This window comes from Sceloporus occidentalis, unplaced genomic scaffold, assembly GCF_023333645.1.
Source record: "Sceloporus occidentalis isolate IW3139 unplaced genomic scaffold, rSceOcc1.0.p SCAF_17, whole genome shotgun sequence".
Classification (NCBI taxonomy): domain Eukaryota; kingdom Metazoa; phylum Chordata; class Lepidosauria; order Squamata; family Phrynosomatidae; genus Sceloporus; species Sceloporus occidentalis.
The window spans coordinates 13,418,958-13,442,213 of NW_028316997.1; the positions used below are offsets into that span (position 1 = coordinate 13,418,958).

At 42.0% G+C, this 23,256-nt stretch overlaps 1 protein-coding gene across 1 annotated transcript in view; it reads right to left on the reverse strand.

The window, feature by feature from the left end:
- Positions 1–23,256, reverse strand: part of LOC149302862 (TBC1 domain family member 22A-like) — a 246,137-nt gene that overhangs the window by 218,343 nt on the left and 4,538 nt on the right. The window contains exons 2-3 of the mRNA XM_089482103.1: positions 9,539–9,864; positions 2,495–2,656 (exon numbers count right to left, since the gene is read on the reverse strand). Of these exons, the coding sequence (XP_089338229.1) occupies positions 2,495–2,656; positions 9,539–9,864 (488 nt within the window). The remainder of the gene's footprint in view (positions 1–2,494; positions 2,657–9,538; positions 9,865–23,256) is intronic.

Consider the following 23,256-nt stretch of genomic DNA (forward strand, 5'->3'; position numbering starts at 1 on the left):
TTTTGTTTTCACAGGATATGCTGTGTGAAACCCAATGGGGTCTATTCAATAAAGGGACAGCTGGCAGAGAGTCGTAGTGTTAAAGTTTCTCCGTCAAGAAGCGTTGTGGGTAGGGGTGTTTCAGACCCTGCTCTTCACTATAACTTGTGAATCTCTGCTGCAGGAAGAGCTTTGCTGGAAGAGCAACTAATTTAACTCTACATTATACTGGGCAAGCAAAGCTCTTCCTGCAGCAGAGATTCACAGGTTATAGTGAAGAGCAGGGTCTGAAACACCCCTACCCGCAACATCCCTCTTAACCAAATAGGCCTGAAAGCATTTTACACACTTATTATATGCTCTGCACATCAAAACTTGGAGCAGCAGAACTGAAACTAGAGTTTGCAGCTGGCTGTGTTATAGTTTCAACAGGAAATGGTTATGTTTGTACATAATCCTACTGACGGCTTTCCAGTTACAGAACCATGCGAATGGAAGAATTACAGGATTCCAAATGTCTTGAAACATGCGTTTCTATAACCGACTTCAATATTACTTTCAGCTGTCTAAATGAGATATCACTCTGCTGTTGTACTAATCATATTGCATCCCTACAGCAACATTGAACACAGGAGACCTATCGCTTCTCCGTAACAGGAATGTAGGAAGCTTCCTTCCTGCAGAAGAGCCGGGATTCAGTATCGGACACAGATTTAAAACTTTTACAGCAATCTATAACAGAAATTAAACAAAAAGAGCACAGAGATCCTCCACTGCCATTATTTGGGGGGAATACTGTGCAATAGTTTAAGACTCTTTCCTTACTTTACCATTAGAGCCTGCCTAGTAGGAACAGGTACCCAATCCTCCTGGCAGACAAGCTATCGGGAAAGAGGTAATAGATTGAGGGTAGAGGACTGCATTGGGAGGCGGGTCCCACGGGCGGTCTTGCTGGGGTTGTGGGCGGAAGCAGGCGGTCAGGCACTGTACCTGCGGGTCCCGGTAACCCCGCGCAGTCCCGCAAGGCTGCCTTCTCGCTGCTCCCTTATAGTGTCTCCTATCTTGCTCTGCCCAGGAACAAAACGGAGTCACGTGATGTGACGTCACTTCCTGTGACTCCGCCTTGTTCCTAGGCGGAGCAAGAGAAGAGACGCTGTGAGAGAACAACTCGAGGGCAGCCTTGCGGGACTGCGCAGGAAATCAGGTAAGGAGGCGGGCGTGATTGGCCACAAATGTGGTGAAAGCGGAACACCCACATTGCGGGCGCGGGAGCGGGATTAAAAACACCGGGAGCAGAATTAAAAAAGCAGTCCCGCGCAGGGCTCTAATTGAGGGTTAATGACATAATGCACAGGACAGTAAAGCAAAAGGTCTGCTCCACTTAAGCCAATACTTTTAGTGAGCAACCTTAAAAATGTAATTACTTCAATGTCAATTCTTCAGAACAGTAGATACTTATCATGTGCTTACACTTAGGCCTTGACGCCCCTCATCTTTTAAAGATGTTTCATAAAGTATGCAGTGTCCTATACAAACAAGTAGATTACCATTCCTCATATTTTGAATAAGTCTGTGCATTATGGTTAAGATTTCACATTGTTTAGGAAGCCTAAGCCAACAAATTGCCTGTGGAAGAATTTACCACTGTAACTAAATGCTTAGATTTCACATACATCTCTATATATGTTAAAAGAAACACCAGCTTTTACATTTAAATGTAGATTCCCGGTAACAATTCAACTTATAATAGGATTGTGATGGCTTTAAGCATTTAAATAAGCCGGCAACCTTTTAATCTCTTTTACGTGCTACACTGTAATTTAAATCATAAAATTTCAAAAAAGGGAACTTTGGCTTAACCTACAAGAGAAATCAGTGGAGTTATACTTAAAATAACCAGGCTTTTAAAAGAAAATTAAACATCTTTGAAAAGCTTTGCTCAAATATCTAGCAAGTAACAACGTACATTTTTTTTCTTCTAAATAACTACTGTTAATCCAAAATATTTTCTTAAAATCAAGAATGATTATTTAAATATTATTTTGCTGAACAAGCCACTAGCTCATTAAATTTATATTTTAATATTAAAAGGCCCAAGGTAGAAATCTTAGAAAATATTACATTAATGCACAGAGGAAATATAATCAAAAAGTAATGATTTTGGTATAATAGGTAAAATATTTGTATATTTTTGTTTGCTTTATTATCTGTACTTTATCAGTAGTTATCAATAACTGCCAGAATTTCTGCTTAGCAGCAGACATTCAAATGCCTTGATTCTTAAAGGAGTCACCTCACTCAAAGTTATACCAACTTTTGAAGAAATGGTCTGGCCTAAAAGCTGAGAATCAACAATGCTGCTGGCATCAACATAATGACTCCATGACATTATTTGTATATTAATAGCATGTTGCAAACCAGCACGCTGAAAGATTGCTGAAGGACCTATCCATTTGCTTGCTTATTTGACAGGCATGATAAATCTATTTACATCAGCAGCGCAAGATGTACTTACCAAGGTCAGTGTTTGGGCCAGCTAGAAGCTGTCTAAATTTTTCTAGCCGGAATGCTTCTCTTTCCGTTAGACCAGCATTGCTTGAGATGATTTGGTCTGCCAGTGATGGAACATATGTCTGCTGAGGGACTGACTGCTGCCTCTGCAAAGAATGCCTCTCACCTGTAGCATGAATAACAAAAGAATCCAATGTTACTTATCTATCATAAAGCAAATGTTTGCCTCTATGTTCTTTTAGCATTTTTTTTACAAAATATTAGCATACATTCCATGTTGGGTCTGGAACAAAATGCTGACATCACCTTCCCAAGTGATAGATAATAAAGGCCACGGTACTGCGGACGGGATGATGAATCTTACATGTCAAAAATCACTTTGTAAACAACATAGGGGTATAAGCTATTTTACTTGAGGGTACCAAGCAACCCTGAGTGGGAGCACAAACAATTTTCATCTTGATTGCCTTTTTTGCCGCTCTAGAAAAACTGACAATTGTCCCGAACTAAATACAGGCTAGGAGAAATATATTCCAACCTTAATTGAAGCCCGACTTTTGTTTACGCTCATTGCAAACTGGAAATTGCAGAATAAGGTCAGTAAATCTGGCTCAAGGACATAAGGGCAAAATGCAAGTAAACTTCTCTCTAAGGCATGATACTAGATGTCAAACAATTAGATTCAACAGCATATTTTACTTTTAAGGTAAGTGGGTATTTTGTTAATTTAGTCTTTTAAAAGGTGTTAAAGCTGAGCTCTTCCTCTTAAAAACAATGCAACGACATTCTGGGTTACTCAGTTACCCAAGTCTGTCTTATCAAAGAGATTTTCCTAGATAACACACTATGGACACCTGACTAGCGTTTTATGAATTCTGATTTGCAAAATATGAGGAATTACTATTTTGTATTACTTGTGCTTCTAAATTTCCACTGTGCCTTCTGTTCTTAACAATGAAAACAGTTTTAATTTTATGTTTCATATTTCAAGATAGACATCAAACATTGCCACACAGAGTGCCAAGAAAAACTTCAAAGCTCTGCTAACAGCTTCCTCAAAGAAAAATACACAAAAAACTAAAGACACATGAGATATACACACACACACACACACACATATATATACATATATACACACACACACACACAAATAAATATATACATATATACATACACATGCACATGCACTGTATATGTGTGTGTGTGTGTGTGAACAGAGTCAGTTTGGCCTTCCAGTAATTACGCAGGTACTACAAGCTGTTAATAGATAATAATAATAATAATAATAATAGAGATGTCTGGGACAAGACTGGGGACTAGGTGCAGAAAAAAATGATGCGTTTCTGTACGCTTATGAAAGAGAAGACAGAAAATGCAATTAGATCCGTTTGGCTGCCACCTCTTCAATTGTACAGCATACAAAAAAAGATGGTGAGTTTTATAGAAGCAAACAAAGAAGCGCAACTGCGTCCACGTTCTTGTCCCTTTTTCTTTTTTGCTGAATTGTGACCTCTTTTTGAAGCAGCACAGACAGGGTGAAAATGGAATAGACCAAAAATACAGGCCAGTAAAATAAGCTACATTTTATTTCCTTATACACGGCTGGGACAGTCTTTTTCATGTTTTGACCGAGCTGTGCTATCAGGCTATCTTTCAGGTGGTAACAGTTTTAAACATGAATACAGACACTATGTTGGAGCTAGGGATCAACATGCACCCCCCAACTGAACTGGTACCCCAAAACAGAAAGATCTCAAAGGATGCCACGCTTCTGGGAGATAAAACATGAGGAAGTGGAGAGCTGTTGGGCTGTTACTGGTGAAAAGGACAAAGATGGCGGGGGGATTACGACATCTGTAGTTTACACAAATATTCATCATCTGAGGAAGTAGTGAATACACAAACAAAATAGCATTGTTACTTTATAGTTTAGATTGATAATATGCAAAGGTTACCATCTACTTTGAATACATTGATACCAATTACAAACGGGATCAAGTATATATGTGACCAACTTAACAACTACTTTGGGTTGATTTTTACCACATGTATCAAGTTCTCCCGACTATGGAAATTTACCTCATAGTTGTTAAATTGAACAAATTGCAAAATCTACACATAAATTATGGATTTACACGTCAAGACAAGTGAGCTTGCAAAGTCAAGTAGGGCTGAAACAACTAATCGATAAAATCGATAATAATCGATAATTAAAATCGTTGACGACTTTCATTATCGATTAGTTGAATCGATTTTTATCGATTATAAAAAGAGGTTTTTTCAGAGCAAATGCTCTGAAAAACTATAGACACATGAGATATACACACACACACACACACACATATATATACATATATACACACACACACACACAAATAAATATATACATATATACATACACATGCACATGCACTGTATATGTGTGTGTATGTGTGTGAACAGAGTCAGTTTGGCCTTCCAGTAATTACGCAGGTACTACAAGCTGTTAATAGATAATAATAATAATAATAATAATAGAGATGTCTGGGACAAGACTGGGGACTAGGTGCAGAAAAAAATGATGCGTTTCTGTACGCTTATGAAAGAGAAGACAGAAAATGCAATTAGATCCGTTTGGCTGCCACCTCTTCAATTGTACAGCATACAAAAAAAGATGGTGAGTTTTATAGAAGCAAACAAAGAAGCGCAACTGCGTCCACGTTCTTGTCCCTTTTTCTTTTTTGCTGAATTGTGACCTCTTTTTGAAGCAGCACAGACAGGGTGAAAATGGAATAGACCAAAAATACAGGCCAGTAAAATAAGCTACATTTTATTTCCTTATACACGGCTGGGACAGTCTTTTTCATGTTTTGACCGAGCTGTGCTATCAGGCTATCTTTCAGGTGGTAACAGTTTTAAACATGAATACAGACACTATGTTGGAGCTAGGGATCAACATGCACCCCCCAACTGAACTGGTACCCCAAAACAGAAAGATCTCAAAGGATGCCACGCTTCTGGGAGATAAAACATGAGGAAGTGGAGAGCTGTTGGGCTGTTACTGGTGAAAAGGACAAAGATGGCGGGGGGAAATGCAAATGCTCTGAAAAACTCCTCTCCTTATATAATCCGAACTCAGAGATCGGATTATAACACTAGAATCCAGATCCCCCACAACGCTGCAGGAGACCTGGATTCCCCTCACTGTCGGCCGGCGGGTGTCCGTGCGATGCGCACAGACAACTTCCGTCTCTCCCCTCCACTTCCATACACCCCCTCTGACTCCTCCCCCCCTCCCATACACCGCTCCGCCTCTCTCCCGACTCCCTGGTATTTTGTGAACCTCTGTTGCCGACAGGCACTTTCACTGCAGCTTCATAGAAGCCTCAGCGTAAGTGAAGGTGAGTAACGGAGGCTGTCTGTGCGCATCGTGCAGACCCCCACCGGCTGACAGAGAATCGAGGTCTCCTGCAGAGGATCATCCTCTCTGTCAGCTGGTGGGGTCTGCATCGCACAGACAGCCTCCGTTACTGCCCTTCACTTACGCTGGGGCTGGTGCAGGGTGGTGCAGGGCATTTATGGGGGGGCGGAGTGGCATATAGGGAGGTATAAGGCATAAATGGGGGCGAGTGGCATATCAATATTAGGCATATCAGGGGGGCATAAGACATATCTGGGGGTAAAAGGTATATCAGGGGGCTCAGTTGCATATCACTGGCATATAAGGAGTATAAGGCATATCGGGGGCACAGTGGCATATCAGGGGGCACAGTGGAATCTCTGGCATATAAGAGGTATAAGGCATATATGGGGGAACAGTGGCAAGCTGGGGGTCAGATGTGCATAACTGGGGGCAGTTTGGTAAATAAAAGAAAATATAAACAAGGCTTTTTTCTCATAGTTTTTATTAAATATGAAAAATAGTTAACATATGAATTAATATTTACTAATAACTTTGTATTAAAACCTAGTTTGAGAAACACCGTGTTTGGGTTCTTGTAGCTTTTATTATTATGTCAGTAAAATAAGAAGGTGAATAGAGAGAGGCCAATACAATAAAGAGATGAAAGTGTAAATTGTACGTTTTTTATTACATTATTTTAAATTAAAAAAATTTGCATTTTTTTATCCGATTAATCTAAAAAATAATCGGCCAACTAATCGATTATTATAATAATCGTTAGTTGCAGCCTTAAAGTCAAGTGAAAACAAGGATTTTCTATACAAAGCATTAGCTGTCCAGGTGTTCCATATGATATTTCCAGGGGTATAGTAAATACGTCTTGTGTACGTCTTGTGTACTCACTGTCTTCCGTTGCACTCTACTACCTTAACAGACTATCTAATATAAACCACCATAAGCATCGTATGGACTTTCAGGAGTGTCCTTTATTACACAGATACAGAAGAAAGTGTTCATTCAGAACATTCAGAATTTGCAGAGGTTCAATCTCACGATATCTACCACTATTAGACATACTGCCATCTGATCTATCTTATCTAGGGAGGTCTTGTTTCCTTGTGTTTTTCTCTTTTAATTGCAACATATTAAAGTGTGACGCATTGGCTTACAACGTCATAATGATTCTTGGCTTTGGCATGAGTTCATATCCATGTTATGGTTAGCCTGGGCATTGTATGATGCAGCTGAGCTCCGTGTCACTTGATGAGTTTGGACTGCCTGTTCTAGAGTGTATGCAAGTTGGTAACGCTACAGAATCGATACAAAAGACTCCTTACAGGCTTCTAATGCGAGCTTCTTAGAGTAATAATTTTTGTTTTAATTAAAATGAACTCAAAAGGGACAAGAAGAACCAATTCCACTGCTTGCCACAGATGTAAAATGATAATACAACGGCTACAACAGAATAAATTTGTGCAGATTCTCATTATTACGGGTAGGTTTAATGTGTACTAGTATATCTCAGGGAAATTATGAAAACTAAACCTATAGTTACACAGCTAGTATGGCTGAAAAAATAAATACAAAAGTCAACTATCTTCAGCCTTCTGAAATATCAATGTTTGAAGGCAATAAATGCGACCTAGAAGGGAGGAATAAAAATATATTTATAATTCCAATGGCAGTTATAACAATGCCTGCATAAATCACGGTGTACATAAATAGTGTACATATAAAAACCCTTACAAAAAAGAATTCCGGTTTATTTTTAATCCACAGTATCCGTACATATGTATATAGCTCCGCCATATTCCAGAGTGCTATACAATGAGTAAAAAGTACTGCAGCCCTGTTCAAAATAAGCTAACAATCTAGTAGGTCAGGGTCAGGTAACGTGCATTACATGACCTCGGTGGGAGCCTCGCAGCATCCTCTACACCACCACGGGAAAGCACAGGGTGCCAGATTCATGATGGCAGCCCTGCAAAAGTCTGGACGCCAGGGTTTGTCGAACCCCGTCAATTATTATTGTATTATTTTAACATTTGGGAAAAAATAAAACTAGTAAAACTTTGTTTTTTTGTTTCCACTTTGTGTAGCATCAGACATAAACATTTCTGTAATTAAAATTTTCTTCATTTTGCATGCATATTCAAACACCAGGGTACTTACGGGCACATATAATTATTTTCCAATGGAATAATATAAAAAGGTTTGATGTGTAGGTCCTTTAGCCAGGGAACTGAGGAGGATGGGTTTAGACATGCTGTACTTACACACGATGCATTCCACAATGAATACACTTAATTGTAATTATAATATATAGCTATAAATTAAGTGTGTCTACTCGTTATGCAGGCTTTAGAATAATAGTACATGTTACAATAATCTCAAGTAACGGAAGCGCCGCATCTGTTTGGTGGGAACGCTGAACATACTATTTATACTCACGAACAAAATGTTAATCTTCATCCGAATGGATGTTTAATGGCGTCAGCTAACAGGAGAAAAATATGTATTTTGATAGGCTTGCTGTAAAAGCTTTAGATTTGGACATAAACATTTATGACTCAACCTGAAAGTCTCTGCAGATGTGTGAATCTGTCTTCCGCTAATTTCTGGATGGTCACAATAAATCAACCCAGAAAGCAGAAGAAGTGTGAAAATCCTTAGGACCTTACAGGACATGGCTAGAAGAACAGATAACAAAAAGAAAAATATGCACTAGTTTGTCAAGACTGAGTTAGATACAAGATTTTTCTTATATTTGCGACAAAAAACGAATGATAACATTTCACAACATTCTGTGACGTAAAATCTACCTCTCCAGTATATGAAATGGGCTGGTGGTACCCCAAGCAGCGACTAACTTTCAATACAGATACTGTGGTAATCGCAGAGCACCGTTTACAGTGGATTTTCAGGATTTTCCTACTGCTACAAGTGAACTTAATCACACAGCTCTTCTAGAGCACAGCAAAAGTGGTAGAGGGTAATCATTATCGATGGCTAATACGTGTTTGGCCTTCTCCTACTTTTAGTGTGAAGTCACATAGCAACACTGATTTTTTATTTTTTTTCTAACAAGCGATAAAACATTGGATGTAACAAGATGGGACTCGTGAAGAAAAGTTAAATCCTGTGTGCATGAAATGTACGATGTTTGCAGTCAATGGTTTATAAGACTGTTCTTTGACCATAAGAAACTATTCACACAATGTATCCACCGTCGGCCAGGGTACACAATCTATCCAGTGAAGAATCAAGACCTTTTTCCTGACATAGCCTGCAAAGTTTGACAGTTCATTTTCCAAGTGATCCTGAAACTACCTTTTAGGAATCATAGGGAGAACTATAATGTTCATCTTAACCAGGGGGGTATGCAGCACACAAGGGTGCGTACAACAATCATCATTGGAGGCGTTTCATTTCAGAAACATCGTAAAAGAAAAACATAGAAAAATGCCTAATCCAAAACCAATTATGAAATAACCAGAGTAATATGTGGATGCTTGCAGCAATAAATATTTGTAATGAAAGAATGACATAAGGGAACTGCTTAATTTGCTTCAACATAACCAGGTACATGGAATGAACATTTAAATTGTATTTGAAATAATTAAAACAAAACTATTTATATCTGGAAAAAACTGTTAAAACACATACCAGTTGATGAGGGGATCTGACTTTCACTGGCTGACTTAACAATTTTATTGTCGCCGTCTACATGTGTCACAGCTTTAACTTCCACTTCCTGTATCTCTTGGCTTTTGTTCTGTTCTTGTAACTTTGTGTGATTTTGGATGACTTTGTTGGCAGTTTCCATCACTACATATGTATTCAAGCTTTCAGTTGCTATGGCCAACAGCTCATCATCATCATCTTCACCAACATCCCAGGCATCACTTGTAGTGCTTTCAAACTCTTGGAAAGTGGTGACTTTTTTCAGTTTTACAGGTGTTGTTGAGTGTTTTGGAATAGTTTTGGTTAAGCTGCAAAAAAAGATAGGTAAAATGTTAGTGATTTAGCGTTCTGTTATTTCATTGAGCAAGGCTGTTCTTCCATTGTTCAGGTCTGTCATATAAAAAATCAATGTCATTTTGCAATAAATTTAGATGTAATACCTCACTGAAATCCATACATTTCTAGTGGGTAATATGCCTAAGTCTTTAGTAGAAGGTGATATGTTACTGCATTCTATAGTAGAAAATATAGAATCACATGGATCACAGGAAAAAAAAACTCTGAGATAACAAAAGCTTCTGTAACTCTACATCAACTTCCATGTTGAATCACACGTCAACACCTTCTACTAAAAATTTTCTGTTGGACCAATACAACTATATCAATTTTCCTAATTAGAGTGTGATAACATTCTATACTCAGTTTCTACAAATGTCCACTTCCAAAGGCAATGCAAAAAATAACCAAACTCTCCTGCTAAAGTTTGTTCGCTGGGTATGAGGGAAATTCTCCACAAGTAGTGCGAAAGCTTTGCTTTGGACAACGCAAAGCAAACACCGCTTACGTCTGTGTTGCAAAAGGGTCTTTTCTTTGGGTTGTGTGTGACTATTGCGAAAGCGGTTCACGACAAAGCTAGTTTGTCAGAGAGACCACAATTCCATTCTGCATAAAGGAATACATTCCAAGGAAATACTAGAACAAGAATAGCCATAAGGTGTAACATACCCTGATCTGCTAGCACATTTCCAAGCGATTTGGCTTTGAAGTGGATCTTTTTAAACTATAACATGCAGTGCGTTGAGGGAACGTGCAATGCACTGCGGTCTAAAACGCTGATGCACAAGAAGGCTAAAAATAATTCTGGTGTTCGAAGAAACAAAATAGATTTGCATTGCATTTGTCAGTGAGGTCCAAGGTATGTTGGAAATTGGAATCACACGAAGGCATTGAAACTTTGTGCAATCACCCTAGAACTAGTGGAAGACTAAAGGTCTACACACTGTCCCTCAAAGCAGAGGTCCTAGACAGATGACAGCAAATGCCAGCTGATCAACAAAGTCATACTAACTTTGAATTGTTTTTTTTTCCCCCCATAGCTTTCAAACTATGGTAATATAAACTATAGTTTACAAAGGTAAAAACACTAGTATATACACTTCCAAATCAAACGGTATTTATACTGATGTATACAAGTTGTGTTTTCAAGTCCAGGACTAGCAGTGTAGTCAAAGAAAACAATGTCATTCAAACCAGCTCTCATATTGCAATTTTAAAGATTAAAGCTTCAAGAAATACATTCAAATTCTTGTTTTTATTAGCTTGATGTATATAGCTGTAGCAAGACAACAAAACAGGAAAGAACATTGCGCATGAGATATATAGCCTCAAAAATAAAACATCCTTTCAAAATCTTCTACTTGAAGATGACTTCATAGCTTTCATCACCAACATCTCAATTTTATTAAAAGAAAGAAGAAAAAAAGCAGAGCGCTTTCAAGTTTAAAGTCTTCTTCCAGTTTTGTTGTATTTATAATAGCTGCATTTGCTAGCTTACTGTAGTCGAACATCGGGCAATAAGAGGCTATGGCTCCGAAACTGTAACTGATGTTAGCTTTTTGGAGCATTTTACTAGGGCTGCAACTAAGGATTATTTTCATAAATATTAGTTGGCCGATTATTTTTATTATTATTAATGTACATTTTTCATTTATTTAAAATAATTTAATAAACAAACAAGATGTTTAAAACAAATGGCAGAATAAAAAAACTTTGACAAAAATGCATTTATTTCCCAACCTGCCCCCCCCCAGTTATACACGTGAGCCCAGGCTTGCCACACTGCCTCCCAGATATGCCACATAACCCGAGATATGCCACCCTGCCCTCCCCACATATGCCTTATATACCCTACATGCCACTGTGCCCCCTGATACGCCACTCCTTCCTCCCCAGATATGCCATAGTGCGCTCAGATTCACAGACTCGTTCAAAGCACACTGACACAATACTTTTAAAAATAAATACAGGATTAATCTTCACTGCCCACCAGGATTTAGATTCCCCTTAGTTTGTCCCTCCTTTACCTCTAACGCCACCTTATTAAATTAACCCTAAAGACCCCATTAACCATAACTGCCCCTAAATTAACCCGAAACACCCCATTAATCATAACTGCCCCTAAAATAACCCCCACCTCCCCCAACTTTCAGCAACCCAAATATTAATTTTTTACTCACAGATGATTTGCTGATGCTATTAGGAAAGGGGCGGGTCCAATCGTCAGTGTGACTGCAGGGAGGGGCTGGGAGAAAGAAAGGGGCGGGGCCAGAGCGACTGCAGGGAGGGGCTGGTAAGTAGTAACTGCTGTGACAACTGAATGAAACGGATTATAAAACGAGGGGTATTTTAGGGAGCATTTGCTCTGAAAAAACCTCATTTTATAATTGATAAAAATATATAATGAAAATCATTGCCAACAAATTTCATTATCAATTATTATCTCTATTAGTTACATAGGACTATATTCATACACGCGTTTCTTGGTTAAAAAAATGGTCTCCGTCATTAATACCTGTATATAGATGACAAACTTTGATTGAGAGCATTCGCCTCTTGAAAATGAAAGCACAGACCATTGTGAAATCACTTTTACGTTAACATAAAAAGTATTTTAGGTAAGTGTGCAAAGACGGGCTCTATTTCTGTGCCAAAGCAAATATTTAAAAAATAATCTCCTACCCACTGGTAAATTCATAATATGTATAGTCATTTTATATACATGTACACATAGCCCGTGTAGTTGACAGTGCACAACATACAGCAGGGTAGGCACACACAATATAGGGTTTAATGCCACAAACATACTGTAACGGGTTCACCAAGAGAGCTGTAGTAACTCCCAGAGATCACCCACATGTATCCTCCTGTTGTCCCCGGAATCACTTCCAGCACCAGTCAGCATGCGCACCTTGGAACCCTGCTATGTGTCCCCCTTCTGCGGGGGATACAGGATCCATAGAAATCACTGCCTCTGGGCAACATTGGGGGGGTAAAACCAATAGAGCTGGGGTCACAGAGGGGAGCGGGCAGAGGCCAGCGGCACACTGCCCCGAGGGCAGCGCTTCAGCTGCATTTGTAAAATCCAGTGGCACCACCAACTCTGTGGCTGCCTGACCGGACCCTCCTTGGTTACTGCGGTCAGGCTTGGGAACAAGTGGAAGTGGTGGGCAGAGGCCAGCAGTTCAGCTGGGGGATCTGGCTGGGACATGCAGGGGGGTTCTTGGTCAGTTTCTGTGCCATATTGCGGGGAATAAGGAAAAGTGTCTGGGGTGAGTAGAGGACAGTTGCGCTCTGCTCGGATGTTTGTGCTTCTGGTGGGGGCACAATACTCACAGGATCCACTGGAGTACACTGCTGAGCACGGTCAAAGAGTTCTCGGTAGGCCTGCTCCAGGAACCATTCTTGGTAAACCAAATAATCGAAATCAGCCCACAAGTCGGGCAGGTAACAGGGAACATCTGCGAGAATCCCTTCCCTGAACTCCCGGATCTCCTCGCACCGATATTTCGATGGGCTCCCCAATTCTCAGTCCTCTTGTAGGCTTTCCATTATCAATCCCGGGCCGCCAAAGTCATTGCCCTCTGGCATGTAGTCATCCTTCAGCTCTGGACACCACTGCACGGCCTGCCAATACAGGGCCTGGTATCCATAATCCACAGTGATTTCAAGTGGAAGCAACTTCTCCAACTCAGCCACCAAGTTCTCTTGAGGCTGCTCTCCCAGGTACTGCATTCGCCAATCTAGTTATAGCACGTACCATTCCTTGGAGGATGGGAGGACTATTCCCCGGACACCCTGGTCCACTCTGAGCCTCCACCCAGGCATTTATGTAACTTGCGACTCTGCTGTGCACCAACACGTCCTGTAGTGCTGGAACCATCTTTGGCTTGCTGCTGGTATACCCGCTGGTACTCCGCTGGGACGTTTGCAAGGAGGATCCCGCCGTTGCCGCCAATGTAACGGGTCTACCAAGAGAGCTGTAGTAACTCCCAGAGATCACCCACATGTATCCTCCTGTTGTCCCCGGAATCACTTCCAGCACCAGTCAGCATGCGCACCTTGGAACCCTGGTACGTGTACCCAATAAGTAGACATACAACTACCTTGAACTGAGTACAGCAGGAATGAACTGTTTATTGATGTAAAACAGACTGATATAGCCACAGAACTTCATTAACATAAATTAACATTGATAAACAGGTAGACAACCCAACCTTTAATCCCCTTTCGCTACTGAATATCCCCCTGGTAGCCATCCTGTTAATGGGATTAGTTTAACAATGGAGTTCGTGCCTGTTTGGCAGCCAGGCTGGAGCCATCTCTGAGTACCTTGGGCTCCTGTATGACAGGTCATTCTGTCACACATACTAAACAAACAGTCAAGGTTTAAAAATAAATAAATAAATAAATACACATTTCCACAAGTATGACACTTTTTTTGGCTGCCCACTTTTTTTGCCAACTCCCATCACCGTCACCATCAGTTTGGCTGAGCGTGATGCGTTGTAGTGTTTATTTTTATTCATTTATTAAAGGGAATGTTGGATTTGACAGATGGGAGAGGGTATTTGTTAGGAAACAACGTTGGATCCTTGCATAATATATGTTTTCTAAACTATTCTCGGGTACACACTCAGAACGAGGTGATATGTCATCTTGAGCACAAGTAGCATAATTCATTAAACTAGTTGTTTTCTGGAAAGAAACCACAAACACTAAATTATATGCATAACACTGTTTAACTTGAGAGGAATAATGTATGGAAATCATATACTGTATATCATATAAAAATCCATACTAGAGGCTTACAATGTTAACCTCCACAACACAAGCTGTGTGGTAAACAAATACCTTTTATACAAAGAATAATCATATAAAAAGTATTTATTTGCAATTTACAACATAATATTCCAAACATTACAATTACAAACATGCACGACGTTCTCTCTCCCAGTGGCTTGTTCCATTCTGTACCATTTTAAATTTTAGATACATTTATAAATTTAATAAACACAATATATTCTGAGCACATTCAATCCATGCATCATTGTTTGAAAGGCAAATTCTGGTCTTTGCGACTGGTTTTGGCTAACAGCGGTTAAATATATTTCACTTTTCTCTTAACAGGTAGGAGTCTGCTCATATCAGCAGGATTGTCCTCACGACAATGGATTAAGAATGAATCACTGGGCCTTTTCAGTCAGTCACCTCAATCTCAGAGGATTAAGAAAGTTAACTTCTACAGATAAACTAATCACCTTTCTGGAGCCAAGTGAAAATGTAGCCAGCTCCTGCTCATTACAGACTCTGCTTCGGGTAACACTGCAGAATTTTCAATTACAAAAAAGTGGATTTTTAGTTATTTTCTTTTAATTTTGGGAGTTGATTATTTCAGTTTATATTAACAGCCCCCTGTAAAGTCAGGACCCCGAAGTCATTGTCCTGTCCTGCAACAATATTTTCCCATCCGACACAATATGGCTATATAAGGGACAAAAAGCAACATTATAACAAGTTTAACTCTGTGTTAACTTGAAATGTCTGACAGCCTCTTACCTGGGGGTCAGGCAGTTGGTAAATACACAAGAAAGGTAACTTGCAAGAATTTCAGTATTTCACAGTGCCAACAATATGCTCCTGAACATTAGCCGTCTACAGCTGTATTGCCTATATAATCACCCAGATGCCAATTCATCACCCAAATACACTACTTACAAGCCAACTGAACCAAGAGCACTGTGCTCTGTACTCGATGCGCGTCTTCTGTTATACTACGAAGTTTCCGTTCCAAAATTCACGATTTTCCTTTTCTTGTAACGGTTCCTTAAACTCACAGCACATATAGACTTGATCTTCTTGCCATTTACACGGACCCTATGGTTCACCCCATCTACACTGACGCTAAAGGCTCAGAGACAGATTTTTTTTTTTACCTTCTACTGATCTACAGATGGTTCCTTGCGGAACACACTAGAACTAAGTGCTAACAGATCCTACAGCATTAACACATGCAATTTGTGGAGGAGAATCCTGAAGATCCAATAACAGGGGCTGTAAATGGCCTGGAGAATGGATATGGTAGGCCATGAGATGTTTGCTTACTGATTAAAAACTCAATTGTTTGCTACACTGCAGGTTTTCTTTGGTTGATTACCTTGATGGTCTTAGTCAACATTCATTCTGTATGGGGCAAGAATGCTGCTAAAAAGCCAGTTGAAGCAAATAACCTCATAAGGCTCACCCTACATAGTTACTGACTTCTAGCATGTGAATACATGCTACACTGCCCTCTGGGGCGATCACAAGCCTTCACCTGCACCACAATGAAATACTTGTATATAAGTAACTTAAGTAGTTATGTTCCACTGCTCAGGGAAACATTAAGTTCTACTTACCGAGAGCTTCTTTTCCCTGCCAATCCCTGGTGACACTGATGAGAGACTCCTCCTCCGTACCTGAGATAGGGCAGGACTCAAAAGGTTAAAAGGCCCCTCCCCTCCTAGCACCCTCAGTGAATATCAAAGACCACACAGGAAAACAGAACTGCTGCAAAAAACATTTATTGAAAGGAAGGGAGGGAACCAAACGTGTCACCAGGGATTGGCAGGGAAAAGAAGCTCTCGGTAAGTAGAACTTAATGTTTCCCTGCCATCCCAGGTGACACTGATGAGAGATATAACAAAGAAGAAGGGTGGGAAACAAAGAACCTCAGGGGGAAAGAACAGCCTCAAGAACCGTACGACCGAACAGCGCATCCTCCTGCGCCATCTGATCGAGTCTATAATGTCGTACAAAAGTACTTAGAGTTCCCCACGTAGCTGTCTTGCAGATGTGTTCAGGCGAGACGAGACATCGTTCAGCCCATGAAGTGGAAACTGCGCGGGTAGAGTGGACACGAATCCCGGGAGGGGGAACCCCGCCAGCTGCGGTATAAGCCAAGCTGATAGTTGACACAATCCATTTTGCCATTGTACGCTTAGAAATGCTAAGACCTCTACTGGGACCAGAAGAGGCTATAAACAAACTAGAAGATTTGCGCAGAGGCTGCGTACGTTCCAGATAAATTGAAAGACATCTTTTTAAGTCCAAAGTATGCAGCGCTTCTTCCTCCGCCGATTGAGGGGACGAGAAGAACGCAGGCAACACAATTTCTTGGTCCCTGTGAAAAGCCGTCTGAACTTTGGGTGAGAATTCTGGGGGCAAAGCGAGGATGACCTTATCCGGAAAAATTCGCAGGAACGGTTCCTTTATCGAAAGGGCCTGGAGCTCACTAATACGCCTCGCAGAGGTAATGGCCACCAGGAAGGCCGTCTTCAGAGACAACAGGTGTAGGGAAACTGATTGAAGAGGCTCAAAAGGTGGTAACATGAGCCTGCGAAGGACCAGGTTCAGGTCCCAGGGCACCATCTTGGAGACAGGGCGAGGACGAATACGCACCATAGCCTTGGAAAAACGCCTGATGACTGGAACAGAAATCAAGTTGAAGCCAAGTAAAGCACTGATGGCAGCAATCTGGACCTTGAGTGTAGAAGGCTGAAGTCCATGGTCAAACCCCATTTGTAAAAATTCCAGAATGGCAGCCGGAGAACTGTCTGAAGGATGAATTTTCCTGGATCCACACCAGCTACAAAACTTCTTCCACACTATTGTATCTGAAGGATGTGACCTTCGTACGACTGCGAAGAAGAGTTTCCGTAACTGACTCAGAGAAGCCTCGAGACCTCAGAATTCTCCGTTCAACCTCCAAGCCGTCAGCTGAAATACCGCAGGATTTGGATGAAGGAACTGACCCTGGTGAAGCAGGTCTTTCCAAGCCGGGAGCCGTAGGGGCGGTGCGTGGCTGAGTGCGACTAAGCCCGCGTACCAGACACGTTTGGGCCAGTCTGGGGCTACTAGTATAACAGACGCCCGGTCGGCCTTGATCTTCTGCAGAACCTTGGATATTAGAGAAAATGGAGGGAAAACATAGGCGAGGCTGAAACTCCAAGTTTGGGCGAAGGCATCCACCGCCAGTGGCTGGTCCTGAGGATTGAGAGAAAAGAATGCTGGAACTTGAGCATTGTCCCTGGAGGCCATAAGATCTGTTTCAGGCATTCCCCACCGTTGGACAATCATGTGGAAGGCTGCAGGATGCAAAGCCCATTCGTTGTTTTGAACAGAAGTCCTGCTCAGAAAGTCGGCTTGGGAATTCAAAGACCCCTGTAGGTGAACCGCGGACAGAGTCATTCGACGTGATTCTGCCCAAAAGGAAATCCTGAGAGCTAGGCGCAGCAGGCGAGGACTTCTCGTACCACCCTGCTTGTTGATGTAGGCGACTACCGCCCGATTGTCGGAACGAAGCAGGATGTTCTTGCCGAAGAGCCGCTTTTCCCAGTGATGAAGGGCATTCTCCACCGCCAGCAGCTCCAGGCAGTTTGAGGGAAGGAGCTGAGTGGCAGGTGACCAGAGACCTTGAACAAAGCTGTCCCGATAAGCGGCTCCCCAGCCTGTTCTGCTCGCGGCCGTGGTAAGGAGCTCCTTGGATGACCAGGCCCATCGTCTTCCCGAGGCCAGAGTGTCTCGTAGGAGCCACCAGGAGAGGGATGCCTTGACATGCGGAGGAAGACGAACCAGTCTGTCCAGGGCGAATGGGTTCTCCTCCAGCAGATGAAGAATATGGTTCTGAAGGACCCTCATGTGAGCCAGGGCCCAGGGAACTGCATACCTTGCTGAAGTCATCTTGCCGAGAAGAGACATACATAGCCTTAGTGGACTTTTGCGCGCAGAAAGTACCTTGCAGGTTAGGGAATAAATACCGCTGATCTTGCTTGAAGGAAGAAAAGCCTTTCCCTCGCAGGAATCCAGGCGAAGGCCGAGGAACACCAATTGTTGAGCAGGAACTAAGTTGGACTTCTCCCAATTTAGAATCCAGCCGAGATCCTGAAGCGTATGGACCACCCGGGAAAGGTGAGACTGAAGGAGAGCTGCTGAATGAGTGTGAATCAGCCAATCGTCCAGGTAAGGGATGACCGAAATGCCCTGGCGTCTGAAATGGGCCACCACCACTGCAAGGAGTTTTGTAAACACTCTGGGGGCTGGAGACAGTCCAAATGGAAGGGCCTGAAATTGAAAATGTCTGATTCTTGAACCCCAAGGAATAGCTATCCGCAGAAACCGTTGATGGGAGGGGTGCATAGGGACATGAAGATACGCATCCTTTAGGTCTATGGAGACCATGAAGTCTTGAAGGTTTAGAGAGTCCAGGGCCGATCGTACGGTCTCCATCTTGAACCTTATGAAACGAAGGTGACGGTTCAGGAAACGCAGGTCTATAATGAGACGAAACCCCTTTGGTGTTTTTGGAACCAAAAAGACACGAGAATAAATCCCTTGACCCTGTTCCTGCAGGGGCACGGGAATAAGGACTTCTGTATTTACAAACTGTTGGACGGCAGACAACAGGAATCCCCGCTGTTCCAGGTTCTGAGGAAGGTGGGAAATCAAAAACTGGTCTGCAGGCTTGCTCTCGAACTGTAGTCGATAACCCTGGGATATGATGGATCTCACCCAGGAATCTTGGGTGATGAAGAACCAATAGTCTATGAAATGCCGAAGTCTTCCTCCCACCGGGATGCCTGCCGAGTCATGCAAAACCTTTGGGGTCCTGGGCCGCTTTGGGGAAGGCGAACCTGTCATGTCTACCCCTTTCACGATGAAATCTGCCCCGGAAGGCATGTTCCCTTGCAGGACGAGAGAAACCGGAACCATAGCCCCTGGACTGGCCTGGAAAGTATGGACGAAAGGACTGCCGCCTCCTGGCAACAGTTCTGCGTTGTGGCATCCAATGTTTATCACCAGTCTTCTCAAGCAGGGACTCCAGCTCCTCGCCAAACAGAGACCCTCCTTTAAAAGGGATATTAAGCAGTCTGTTCTTTGAGGCATTGTCAGCCCCCCAGGCTTTAAGCCATAAGGCCCGTCTGGCCGCCACCGAAAGTGCAGAGGCCCTGGCTGACATCCTGACATTTTCAATTGAGGCATCGCAGAGAAAATCCACAGCCAACTTGATAGCAGCAATGTTCTTGAGGATAGTCTCTCTAGGCGTTTTTGCTGCAACGTCTTCCTCGATCTGTGACAGCCAGATTTTTACAGCTCGAGACACTGAGGCAGATGCTATGCCAGGTTTAAAAGCAGCAGTGGAAGCTTCAAAAGATTTCTTAACGGCCGCTTCAGCCTTCTTTTCCATTAGATCCGAGAAATGAGAGCCATCCTCCAGCGGCAAGGCAGTCTTTCTGGAAACTTTCATCACCGCGGTGTCAACCAGCGGGGTTGCACAAAATTTGGCAAAGTCCTCCTCAAACGGAAAAAGGCGTTTCACCCGCCTGGACAGGTTAACTCTCCTCTCTGGATGGTTCCATTCCTGCTTAATGATGTCGGATAAGGCAGGGTGCACAGGAAAAGCAGGTGACTGCTTGGAGAAGCCGGAAAAGAAGTGATCCCTCTTAGGTGTCGCTGTATCCTCCAAGTTCATGGCAGACTTAACAGCAGAAACGAGAGTATCGATTTCTTCCACCGGGAACAAAAAGGAGCTTTCCTCCCGGATTTCACCTTCCTCTGAAGAATACTCCTCCAGCTCCAGCTCGGAGTCAGAGAACTGCTGGTAACCCAGGAGAGATGGTTCCCGTACTGCCGGAAGATGGGGAGGAGCAGGAACTGACTGACGAAAGGCAGAAAAGGTGGACTGCATCTCTTCCTTAAGCCAGGCTAAAAACTCTCTCCCACCAGAGGCTTCAGAATCCGCCACGGACTTTAAACAGGCGGAACAGAGCTTTTTCTTAGCATCCTGAAGAGGCCTGTGACAACCAGAACACTGCGCATGCTTAGTTTTAGCTAAAGCCTTTTTAGGCCGCTCCTCAACAGAGGGAGGCTCAGAATTATCTGGAGCAGACATAATCAGACAGAATGCAACAGCACTGTTAGAAAAAATATATAACAATCCATTCTCAACTCACCATACCGCTTAAATAGCTCCAAACCAGGCTGCAAGCTGCAACAGCAGCAAATTTGGCGCCAAAATGTTGAATCTGAATGAAAACGAGGCTAGGAACGCATACCGGACATGCCTAGCAATCCTAGCCGGAAGAAGCAGAGACGCCATCTTGAAAAACGCCGAGACGCCGGACCGCAGCGTCTAGGAATGCAGAAGGCACCGGCAGAAGAGAAAGCAGCGGGAGCTGAGGGAAGGAAGCCGGACGGACCACCGCACAGCCGAGGTGAGTATGCGCCGGGCAGCGCGGCACCAGCCATCCGGCTACGGTGCAGAAATACCCCCACCCGAGGGGGCTTAGCCCTAGGAAGAACCGGCTCAACCTAGAGCCGAATAAAAACAACAAACGGGAGACGAGTCCTGATGTAGGGCAGGAAAAAACACTGAGGGTGCTAGGAGGGGAGGGGCCTTTTAACCTTTTGAGTCCTGCCCTATCTCAGGTACGGAGGAGGAGGAGTCTCTCATCAGTGTCACCTGGGATGGCAGGGAAAACCAAAAAAACGCTAGTTTTTTTGTACCTGTGTACAGTACTGACTCAACCTTCAAGTGGTCTGATTGAGACTATCCAAATATATTCCTATTTCCTAAACATGAATAAGGGGAAATGTATTTAAACAATATATTTTCCTTGAGAGTATTTAATTAGCACAAAGCTTAAGGTTAACGGCATCACTATAGTAAATATCTACACATGATTTATGTTCTTATCAGTATCACTTAAGTCCCAGACATCAGACCTCGGCACAGGCTGCCTGCCTTTCTAATAGGTTTTCTTCTGCTACAGTCAGTGTGCCATTTGATTTAAAGAAATCTGTAAAAGTAGCGTACATTGGGTTGAAGTCAATAATAGCATTGTTACTTATGTTTTAAGCCCCTCTATAATTTACAATTTTAAGAAACCATTATATTTTCCCCAGGATTTTGATCAATACCCTAGAGGAAGTCTTTGAAGTTAATTGAAGTTCACACGGTTTCTATCCACATGTGGACACTCACAGCACTTATTGCTCTGCAGGACACTTCAGAATAAATAGTGATGTGTTAAATGCGTTGAAATGTAAGTACGAAGGCTGCCTGGATCAATAGTATTGTAGAAAACGGCTTGTGAGGCAGAAAGGAAACATATCAAAGCGTCTACGTACACGATTTTAAGATAAAACAGCATTTTGCCATTTCGCAATGTCGTTACTATGTACAGAGTGCAGGGGGGGGGGCAAATCCAGATCTATAATTCATGGGACAGATTTGTTGGGTCTTTCTAGAAGCTATTACTAAGAGGATACTAATAGGAATAATTTGCAAAATTAAGGATATTTGTTGTTGTAGAATTTAATAAGTCAGACAATACTATAGCAACTACATCAAACGGTCAAAGGAAAAATAAGAAAGTTTCTCATTATTTTTCTATTTACACTTTTTTCTCAAACAATTTAGTGATGTGAAATTTCAAGCATGATACAAGCACATACTAACAAGCTGGGGGGCGGGAATATAACACTTCTGATCTATGGGAGTGGGGGGGTAATGAGTAAGTTTTAGTTTTGATTAGTTTTTCTAACTAGATTTGCAGCATACGTTTTAAATGCTGCTGTGGTTAAATACGGGCTTCTCAAAATAACGTCAGCAGTATTTAGAACACATTTTACATTCAAGTTACCACTTAGCTAAAGTGTTAATTGAGAAAAAGCATGTGCTCGCCAATTTATCAATAGTAAAGGCATAAACAAATGGTATCCATCTGCTCGCTAAGCTGCCATGTATGAAAAATGTTTCCTACAGGAAATATTACAGAAGTAAACTCTCTTACATCTACAAAATAAAAAAAATATCTGCTAAATAGTCAACCCACTATTTCTGTAAGAAAGAAAGAAAAAAAAAAACCGAAGCAGCCTATAGATCTACCGTTCCTATTCCCTGACTGTATTCACAGCAGGAACGTCCTCCACACAATAATGGCTTTCCAAAGTAGTTACGATGTGTAGGAAGAAGTCGGAGGTAATGCCGCTAGTAATTATATAATGCACCACCAATGGTTTTGGATTTCCTGTCACTCACTAAAAGTGGATTTCAATAGAGAGATTGGAGAAATTAAATGCAGTGGGAGAATTGGTTTGTGCTTTTACAGGGAAAGTATAGTATCAGAAACATCGTTATGGCTTTTAAAGGGCTCAAGTGTTTTGAACACTACACACGTTTCTATGTAATGAAAGAGTTGCAGGCGTTAACTTTTGAAGTTTTCACAAACAGACAGGGGAAAAAGTAAATCAGTTCAATATATACATGTTCTACCTTCAACTTCAGCTCCACACAGTTGTAAGTTAATTGAAATTATAAATGG